Source organism: Cucurbita pepo, chromosome LG19 (genome assembly GCF_002806865.2).
Source record: "Cucurbita pepo subsp. pepo cultivar mu-cu-16 chromosome LG19, ASM280686v2, whole genome shotgun sequence".
Lineage (NCBI taxonomy): Eukaryota > Viridiplantae > Streptophyta > Magnoliopsida > Cucurbitales > Cucurbitaceae > Cucurbita > Cucurbita pepo.
The window spans coordinates 2,321,955-2,332,656 of record NC_036656.1 but is presented as its reverse complement, the minus strand read 5'-3'; the positions used below and the strand labels follow the sequence as shown (position 1 = coordinate 2,332,656).

The 10,702-nt window shown below is 35.9% G+C and overlaps 1 protein-coding gene across 1 annotated transcript; it reads left to right on the top strand.

The window, feature by feature from the left end:
- Window positions 1-1,315: 1,315 nt before the first annotated feature.
- Window positions 1,316-8,890, top strand: LOC111781117 (chlorophyll synthase, chloroplastic-like). Its single transcript, XM_023661557.1, has 15 exons — window positions 1,316-1,563; window positions 1,799-1,843; window positions 2,030-2,118; window positions 2,214-2,301; window positions 2,597-2,682; window positions 2,771-2,857; window positions 2,943-3,008; window positions 3,088-3,171; window positions 3,243-3,304; window positions 3,926-4,001; window positions 4,087-4,149; window positions 4,255-4,336; window positions 6,512-6,588; window positions 8,238-8,285; window positions 8,484-8,890. The coding sequence occupies exons 1-15, from the start codon at window positions 1,458-1,460 to the stop codon at window positions 8,544-8,546; spliced, it is 1,122 nt and encodes a 373-aa protein (XP_023517325.1). The 5' UTR covers window positions 1,316-1,457; the 3' UTR covers window positions 8,547-8,890.
- The last annotated feature ends 1,812 nt before the right edge of the window (window positions 8,891-10,702 follow it).

The window sequence follows — 10,702 nt, the reverse complement described above, 5'->3', positions numbered from 1 at the left end:
GAGCATAGGTTACGATGACGATAGTAACTTTAGGTTACTCGAGTTGTTCTCCTTATTCGGCACATTCCTAAATAATACCAATAGGAAGCTACAAAAAAATATTCCTTTATTATATATTAATAAATAATATTCTTTTAAATCCGTGTCCACAAAACTAAAAAAAAAAATAATAATAATAATTTATTAAACTTGGCATATTTGCAAATATTACTTTAAAATAATAATAATAATAATAATAATAATAAAATTTACCTCGGTAAAATCTAGAATAAAGTCAAAATATACCTAAAACAGGCAAACATTTTAAATTCTATTGTTTTTTTTTTTTTAACATTATTCTTAAAAAGTATACCACGAATAAAAAATATATAATAAAAAGCCTAAAGCATAATAAATGGAACAATTCTTGGAATTATTTATTAGCAAAGATGCTTGTGGGAGTTGAAGCCACTCCATTAAATTTTATATATATATATATATATATATATACACGTTTTAGTAATATTTTCAAAATCAAAACTAAAATGAATATCTTTTTTAACTTTTATCTCAATTTTCAATAGATTATGAAAAATAATTTCACTTTCACTATTAAAATTTTAAATAGGTCAGTGTAAAAGTAAAAAATAAATTGAAAGAAAATAAGCAAATAAATATTGAAATTTCTAATGTCGAGATAAAATTGGCCAATTTATATGAAAAATTAGACAAAAATTAACCCGAGAAAGTTTAATGTGAAACAAAATATGAGCCAAAGCCCAAATTCAACTTCACGACCACTCAAGGGAGCACGTGTCATGCATGCTCGGTCTAATTTGTTTATCTTTAATCTAATTTGCAACGGGAAAGAGAAAAACCTTAAAATATTCTTAAAAAAATAATAATAATAATAAATAAATAAACCAAATGCTTGTCTGACTAGGCCCAATGGGCCAGCCCAATTGCTTCTATTTTTGAATCTCTTGTTGTTAAGGTAAAAATCGGATATTTATATATATTTTTTTTCCATTTAAACAAATTATTTGCTAAAAATTAACATGGTTAATTGTATTTATTAATAGACAAACTAAGCTAAACAAATTGTGGTTTAGTGATTTTTGAGTGTGGAAGTGTTGTAAAGCAACTTATTTTTAGAATAATATTTAATCCTACTCATATTTTCCCAAAATAAAAATACATTTAATTAAAAAATTTAAAAATTAACAAATTTTAAGACAGCCAAGCCATCGTAAGTGAGAGCACCTTAATTACCATAGGCTTGGACGTAGAATAATATTACCCTCCTCGGGTTACTTTTATTTATATTTTTAGTTTTTACTTCACCCAAAGCAAGTGGTTAAGTTATCAACTTCCACCAGACGGCTTAATTTCACCGTACTCTCTTCTTTTTTTTTTAAACCGCGCAATATCCGCAATTCTCAGTGGGAGCTACGAGAAGGAACGGAGATTGTGCTTCCATGGCGTTAACATTGAATACAGCTCCATCTCTGAGATTATCGAGCATCCAAGCCAATCGAGTTCGATTTCACTCTACTCTATCACCGGTTTCTGTTTCGTTTTCTAGTGAGTTCACTCTGCAATGCTTTCATTAGTTTCTGATAATGATAAAAATGAATACGCATTGACATTGAAGAACTTCAGAATTGAAGAATGACCGTTTTTAGTTCTATGTTATATGCATGAATTTTCCAATTTTCTTGTTATTCTTCGTGGACTTCTCTGGCTTTGGTGTGGATTTTGAGATTTTAAGTGCTGATTTCGGTTTTGTGTTGGTAACGATGATTTGTTACTGTTCCAGGGAGGAGGCTTTTGGTTGTTGCCGCTGAAACTGACGCCAATGAAGGTTTTTCATGCGTTTTTATTTCGTTCAGTTTGCTTTCTTTTTTAATGTTGACTAATGGAATACTTCGAATCTAGCAGCGTATATTTCTCGAAACTTGAGAAATGATTAAATTTGAGCTGCTTTAATTGTCTTTTTCCTTTTCATGCTGTGCTTCGTATTTATGTTTTTCTTATTCGTATTGGTCAGTTAAATCTCAGGCTCCAGATAAGGCGCCGGCTAGTGGTGGTTCGAGCTTCAACCAGCTTCTTGGAATTAAAGGTGCTGCGCAAGAAACTGTGAGTTACCGTGTCCTCAGCTTGTTTTTTAGGAAGATTTGAATGTATATGTTACAATAATTCGTTATTAAGTTCGTCATGTGCACTTTGTGCAGAATAAATGGAAGATTCGTCTTCAATTGACAAAGCCTGTTACATGGCCCCCATTGGTCTGGGGAGTAGTATGCGGCGCTGCTGCTTCTGGTATTCATTTTTTACATAGGAAGATATTGAAGTTGCATTTGAAAATTCTTTGATGAATTTACTTCTTTGTCTTCGTGTCTGATAAGAATTAACAAGGTCTTCTCATATCAAAACTTAAAGATCCATTCTCAAGTCTTGTATTATATGGTCTAATGCATCTGATGGTGGTCAAAAGAGTGATTACGCTTATAGATAAATTGGGGATTGTACTAACTGGATTTTTTCTGCTTCATTGATTAATTACCTCGTTGAACCATTTAATGTACCCTCAACGATTCAAGATTTTCATTTACAGGTAATTTCCATTGGAATTTCGAGGATGTGGCAAAATCAATTGCTTGCATGCTTATGTCTGGTCCATTTCTCACTGGCTACACACAGGTAAACTCTCCTCGTTGCAAAGTTTTTCTCTGCCTTATGAAAGTATTCAAGCACAAAATGAGATAGAATTGGTCCTTTGGTTTTTTAGACAATCAATGATTGGTATGACCGAGAAATCGATGCAATTAATGAACCTTATCGTCCAATCCCATCTGGGGCAATATCTGAGAATGAGGTATGAGCTAAACCAATTGATATCCATTTGCAAAGGCATGTATGATCAATCCTTATTGGTTTCTTCATCCATAAAATTTTATCAGGTTATAACTCAAATTTGGGTGTTGCTTCTGGGAGGACTTGGCTTGGCTGGTTTGTTGGATGTGTGGGTAGGTTCATTAAATTGATGGATCATACTCATCGTTCATATGGATTGTTTTTCCTGAACTTCGTTTTTGTCATTTCCAGGCAGGGCATGACTTCCCTGTAGTCTTTTACCTTGCTCTGGGTGGTTCGCTGTTATCATATATATACTCCGCTCCACCTCTAAAGGTAACACAAAAAGTTTATTGTCTCTAAAGTGGATCTTCTGAATGCTAAGAACATTTTTTATGTGGTTGCAGCTGAAACAAAATGGTTGGATTGGAAATTTTGCTCTCGGGGCAAGTTATATCAGTTTACCATGGTGCGTAATCCTGTGATCCATAGATCTTGGTAAATTGATATAAATTGATGGTCAATAAAGTCTACCAGTAATTTCTGTGTAATTGACTGGTTGACCAAGTCATTTCTGTTTCATATGAAAGTTTGAAAGTTTTCTATATATCTGGTTAGCAGTCAATATTCGCACTCATTTGAATGGCCTAATCAAGTCGGACTTTTGAGCATTCTGTTGTATGATAGACAAAAGCTGATCATAGGAGAACATCCTTCTTCCGTTGACCTCAAACTGAACTGAAACCAATTGACCATGATTACACTTTATCCTTGCCTATTCATATAATGAATAATTTATCCACGTCTAATCCACTTTGAGTAGAACCACATATATATGGAACCCCCCGTGATGGCTGGTTCTATCTTTGGTTTATTATTTATGCACAATTAATTGGCTTGTTCCAGGCTCTACCAGTAACCATACATAGCTACCCCCCGTGATGGCTGGTTCTATCTTTGGTTTATTATTTATGCACAATTAATTGGCTTGTTCCAGGCTCTACCAGTAACCATACATAGCTCAAAACTATCTTGTTCTTTATTATATGATAAGTTTGCTTTTCCAGTAACAACCAATGTTCAATCTCAGGTGGGCAGGTCAAGCTTTATTTGGAACTCTCACTCCTGATATTGTCGTTCTCACACTCTTGTACAGCATAGCTGGAGTATGCTTCTCAATTTCTTTTTCAGAGTTTGTGTTTTCGCAAAATCCAATACTAATGAGACTGCCTTCTGCTTTGCCATAACCAGTTGGGAATAGCCATTGTAAACGATTTCAAAAGTATTGAGGGGGATAGAGCTATGGGACTTCAGGTATTTCATTCTAAAACAGGGTCTTTGATTTCGTAAAATTAATATAGGTCTTATCAGGTTTATTTTGGTGTTGATGTCAGCTTTTGTTGTTTACTGCGTTTACAGTCACTTCCAGTAGCTTTTGGTGCTGAAACTGCTAAATGGATTTGCGTTGGTGCTATTGACATAACTCAACTATCTGTTGCTGGTAATGCTTCTGGCACTTGTTCTCGAGAGAATTTCACTTTAAAACCTAGCGAAATAAATTTAAAGCATACAAGATCATTTTCACATAGAATTCAAATTTCTCGATCATTTTCACATAGAATTTAAGTTGCTCTTTTTCTTGGTTTCGGCCTTTCTTGTAATTTACTTTTTGGTGGATCTTCCTTTTATGTAAGTAGGGGAGACTGTCACAATCCATTGTAAGGTGAGGTGGATTGAGCCCCTGAGTAAGTCATCGATACAATGACTATTTTAACATGGGGAGAGCGTTACAACCATACTAGAAGCAAGTTGTGACTCCCACGTTATAGACAAGAGTAAGGGTGACATGCAAGTGTCATCCGTTGGGCCATGTCAATGGTCAAGAGAGAGAAATGCCATGATACGATTGAGGAGAAAGGATGGTGCATCATCTAGCACACCAATAAGAGTTTACAAGAAAGTCAAATTAAGGCACAAGCAAGAAGAGAAGCGGACAGTTTTGTCTGTGGTTTTAGAGACAAGCTTGATAGGGCCATATGGTGCCGTGGGCCATGAACTTGGAAGTCAAGATTCCGTCATGAGTTTGGACAAGAGACTTTGGAGATGCATATGAGTATAAGATTCAAGCCGGCCAGATTTGGTGTCAGCTCCACGTTGGCATATGACTCCTCGTCATTTTGATGAGTATGGATGTAAGACCAAAAACCCCTTAGAGTGTTACTATAGGTGGTCTCATGTTTGAAGTGAGCCACCTCATGGCACATGTGTGTGTCATGGTGTGAGGGAGCATTGCAAGACGAGTGTCTTGAGCTTCTTCCTTTGGGAATGAGATTCCATAAACAGTGTCGGGTGACATGGGTGTGCTGAAATTCCATGGGTCGGAGGTTGGCGTTATAGGGTTGGGCTTTAGCACAATATGCAAAAAAATGAGTCGGCATGAACACGAAAGGGTTGACGCCTCGATGGTTTTCAGATGGATGGATGTTCAAGAGGTCTTGAAGACAAGATAACTCCATGAGTTAGTTGTCGGTAAGTGTGTTCGAGTGAGTAGCAAAGGTAGATGACAACCCGATGCTCGGGGTGATATCATGAAGCATCAAGGGGACCCAATTGTTCCTCGTTGGCACAATACTTGCCCATTGTGTCTCGGTAAGCATTATAATAGCTCAATAGTTGCATAGTTATGCTCCCAGTAAGCTCCACTTGAGATGAGAGTTTTAAGGTTGTTTCGACCCATTGAGGGTCCAAACACATCTTGGTGAAGTTTAGGATTGATGTAGAAATGCGTGGGCTGTGGGCTGTGTTGTTGAGAACCAAGGAGAAATATTGCGATGTTGGGTTTAAAGGATCTTGACATAGTGTAGAGACAAGGTTGATCCTTGGGACTTGTAAAGGCAATGGCCTAGTAAAGCTGCGTTGCCTAAGTTCTGACGATGTAACAGTCCAAGCACACCACTAATAGATATTGTCCGCTTTAGCCCATTATGTACTGCCATCAGCTTCACGGTTTTAAAAGGCGTCTGTTAGGGAGAGCTTTCCACACCCTTATAAGTAAATGTTTCGTTCCTCTCACAATCCGATGTGGGATCTCACAGACGAAGTCACAAAAAAGAGCGAAGAAGTATATTGAGGCTTGAATTCCTCTTAACGTTTGCCGTGATTTTTGGTTTGTCATGGTGCCGCACGGTTGGAAGATTACAACTTACAACTGTGACACCTAGCATCTATAACTCTGTTAGTCATTGAAGGAATTGCGCAATGGTAATAGTACTGGAAATAATATTTTCCTGACTCTCAATGAAGCAGTTCCCTGTAATAATGGACAAGGATCCCAAAAATTTGTTTGCAACTCAACGGAGTGAGTTTAAAATACAAGGCTTTTTGATTGTTGGGAAAATGGATTATTGGATCTCTCTTTTACCTCCAGAAAAATAAGCCCTGAATCTCAGTCTGAAAATGGTGTTCTTCGCAGCTGAAGTTCTAACAACTTTTTACTTTTGATCTTTACTTCTCTTACAGCTATCATCCTATTTATTTTTTATGTAGACCCCAAAATCATGATGACTATTTGAACATCTAATGTAAATTGAAGGCGTTGATTTGAAAGTTAAAATACACTGCCCCCTATAATGTGTTTGAAATGAACGTGACCATAAATGATGTTTATTTATTGCAGGTTATCTGTTGGGAGCTGGTAAGCCGTATTATGCACTGGCCCTCCTTGCTCTAATCGCTCCCCAAATTTTCTTCCAGGTAAATCTCTCTATTTTAACAAGAAACAGAACTTTTCATTGAATAGATAAAAAGATATTAATGCTAAAGAGATAAAAACTCCATAAAGGGAGCCCCATTGTTGAACTAGGAAACGGAAAAGAACAAGGTTCTTAAGATCACTTAACAACGCATACACTCGATCAAGATGAACACAAAGAACATGATAGAAAAAATTCAAGGAGGAATATTGGCTAAAGGTTTTATTGATGACTTTAGGTATGTATAACAAAAGAGAATACATAAAAGAAAGAAAAGTACATTTTGGCCTAATGCCGTATATATATGGTGCCTATTGGGTATATATATGGATTCAGTTTACTAAATATAGGTTTAACAGATTTAAGACATAATCTATTAAATATATCTCTACCAAATCTTTACCACATTTATCTCAATCAGATTTATTATAGACAGACATCAAGCTCCATATCCCATCCATATCCCAACAAAGGTTGCTGACCTCTTGAGGCTGGAACCAATCTTGAGACTCTAAACCCCACAAAAAACAGACAGGATGCTGATAGTGAGAAAAAAAAAGCTTGGAAATAAAGAAACCCCTAAAGCCAAACCACGAAAAAGAGCCCTCCCAAATAACACAAACTGGCCGCTGAAGACAAGATAAAATCCTCCAAAAACACACAAGGGAAGCTGTGAAGATGTAAAGCCAAAAAGAGGGAGATCAACAACAAACCAAACTGAAGATAAACTATAGAAGCTTTAGCCATAAAGAAAGACCAAAAAAGAAAAAAATCTTGCAAAGTAAGACCCATGATATGAAACACGAAAATCTGCCCTTTGAAAGACGCACAAAAAGTTAACAACAAAAGGCCATACTAATATGAAATTCTTATTTGGTCTGAATAAGACCTTTAGATCTAAATTATCCAAGAACCCAAAAATAATAAGGGAAAGTTTTGGAATAGATTACTTTGATGATCAAGATCAAGAGTAAAAAAAAATTCGTTTTAAAACTCGTGATTCGAATCACTCCACAAGATAGCTGGATCAAGACTACTTGAATGACTCTAGCATGCAAATCTAAATACAAGAAATGCATAGGAACAAGCTCATGGATTAAGAAGCATAATATGCAAACTTCATTTTTAATATCGAAAATCTTCGTACTAAAACAATAACATGAATGACTATTTATAACCTTGAAAATAAATCTTATAACCCTATGGTTAATTTAAAGGTGGTAACTTTCATGACCATCAAATATCATAATGGCCACTAGCTAATTGTAACTTATAATCTTAAAGAAAATCCTCTAAAACTTTAAAAATACAATAAAACCTCCTTAAATCTAAACAACATATATGAATCTTGTCATCCACCATGAAGTTTTTGTGGCATGATTAAGACACCTTATTTCGTATCACATGTATGTAAATTCAAATTCAGTCAGGTTATTTGTCATTCCAAATTCCATTGATACTGATGAGATATAATCAACTGTAAAGTAGTGTACGGTCTTATTTCGTCTTGAAATATTGGGGGGTGAAAATTGTGATCCCATCTCTCCATTATCTTGAACTATAATTTAATACTTATGTACGACAATCGTACCCTTTTAGTTATGAGGAACGTAAATACTTGACTAATCCATGCTCTCATAACTTATACAGTTTAAATACTTCCTCAAGGACCCCGTCAAGTACGATGTCAAATATCAGGTACTGAAGATCTCCTCTATGTGTAGATTTGCGTTCATAGAACCATTTCTCTGTACGCTATCTGGAAAAGCATTATAGTTCTGCCTTTTCCAAACATCTCTAAGTACAATACCCCATGTCTCGTTCGTAATCGTGTCGTGTATTCCTACCACAATCAGTCCAGATTTTCAACTTATACTGTTTGCAATAACATTTCAGGCGAGTGCCCAACCATTTCTTGTGCTGGGTCTGTTGGTTACTGCTCTAGCAACCAGCCATTGAAGTCTTAACATGGGGAGAATGAAAAGTGCAGCAATGGCCGTTTGAGTCGAACGCAAGGCCAGAGGGAGCGGGAAGCCAAGCCAGCGGACTCTCCCCAGCAGCACAGCTCAATTGATGTCTTGTTTGGTAACCGCAGGTTTTGGATCTCTTCCTTCATATTTCACAGCTTTGATTTAGGCTTGTATCACACTATTAGCTATTTTCGATGTCAAAGCTTTCAATAGGTTAAATTTGTATGTATTGCACCTAAATCATCTACTGATTACTTAGTGTTTGCCCGTAGTTGCCCACACGTTTATTGTTTCTTTTCTTAAACCCATGCTATTTCCCTGTTTACCACTTTATTTTCATGTCAATTTCTATCCTTCATTTTAGTTATAAATTTATTTAAAGTCATATTTGAATCACTTTTATAAGTTCAGGATAAAAGTAAAACATCTTCAAAAATGTGAAATCTTTAGGTTTGGATGGAATTGAATAACTTATTAAAAAAATTTGTTAACAAAAATGTAAAATGTTTATATCTCTTATATTTATTTACTTATTTAACTTTTAATTTACGAAACAATCACACTTCGGTAACTTCTAATAAATTAGTGGGGTCATGTCGGTACGATTAAATATGCGTTAGAGAAGTCAATCCCTCCCCTATAAAATATATATATATATATATATATATATATATCGGGCCAAAATTCTACTCGCCCTCTTCCATAGAACAATATCGTGGCAACGTAGACTTAAGTGGTCATATTGGCTCCTTGTGAACCTTCTCAATGGGGTGTACCTCCGGTGGGGTAGGGGCTTTGGTAAGCTGTTCGACCACATTCTTTTTTGATTGCTTTGAGAAAATCATCCATTTTTCCTTCCCTTTTCCTTTCTCGGGTATCTATCTATATATATATATATACACACACTAGATAGTATGGTTTTAAATACCTTAAGTATCTTGTACCTAAATTTATGGGTTGGACATCTCACTCTGCTCCGCTTCAACATTTTGTCTTCATGAGGCCAGTTTGCTATCTCATGACCACTTGCAGCCTCATCACCATATTTAGATACTATAACGTCAACATTTTGTCTTCATGAGGCCAGTTTGCTATCTCATGACCACTTGCAGCCTCATCACCATATTTAGATACTATAACGTCAACATTTTGTCTTCATGAGGCCAGTTTGCTATCTCATGACCACTTGCAGCCTCATCACCATATTTAGATACTATAACGTCAACATTTTGTCTTCATGAGGCCAGTTTGCTATCTCATGACCACTTGCAGCCTCATCACCATATTTAGATACTATAACGTCAACATTTTGTCTTCATGAGGCCAGTTTGCTATCTCATGACCACTTGCAGCCTCATCACCATATTTAGATACTATAACGTCAACATTTTGTCTTCATGAGGCCAGTTTGCTATCTCATGACCACTTGCAGCCTCATCACCATATTTAGATACTATAACGTCAACATTTTGTCTTCATGAGGCCAGTTTGCTATCTCATGACCACTTGCAGCCTCATCACCATATTTAGATACTATAATTGGATTTAACCTATAGGGTTGACGTTCACTCTTTAAAGTTCTTATATGTCATCATAATTGAATATCTCAACTACGTAACTCAAATCATACATCGAGTTCATACAGGACTTACATAATTTAATATACTACTTTATAGGTTTAGACTACATACCTGGTTGTGGTGGGGCGTGTCATCAAGCTGAGTCACAAAGGTGTACGACTCTGTCATCAAGCTGAGTCACAAAGGTGTACGACTCTCTGCCTAGACTGTTGAACACAACTCACTGTGGGAAACACTCGCACTCTTTATTAACACCAATCGAGAAGAGAATACAAGACACTCTGTAGAATACTTCTACTTTTTATTGTTTTTGGATTTCTTGGATGAATAACCTAGGTAGGGTGGAGAGGTATTTATACTAAGAGTAAACAATCTATATTTAACCAATCTAAATCTAGACCTAACCGATTTGAATCTAGACCTAACAAATTTGAATCTCTCCTAAAATATCTAGATTTTTTTCTCCTAAAATCTCTACTAAAATAAATATACTGGGCTCGTACAATAATTGGGCTTGACTCTATTGGGCTAGTACAATTATTGGGCTTGACTCTATTGGGCTAGT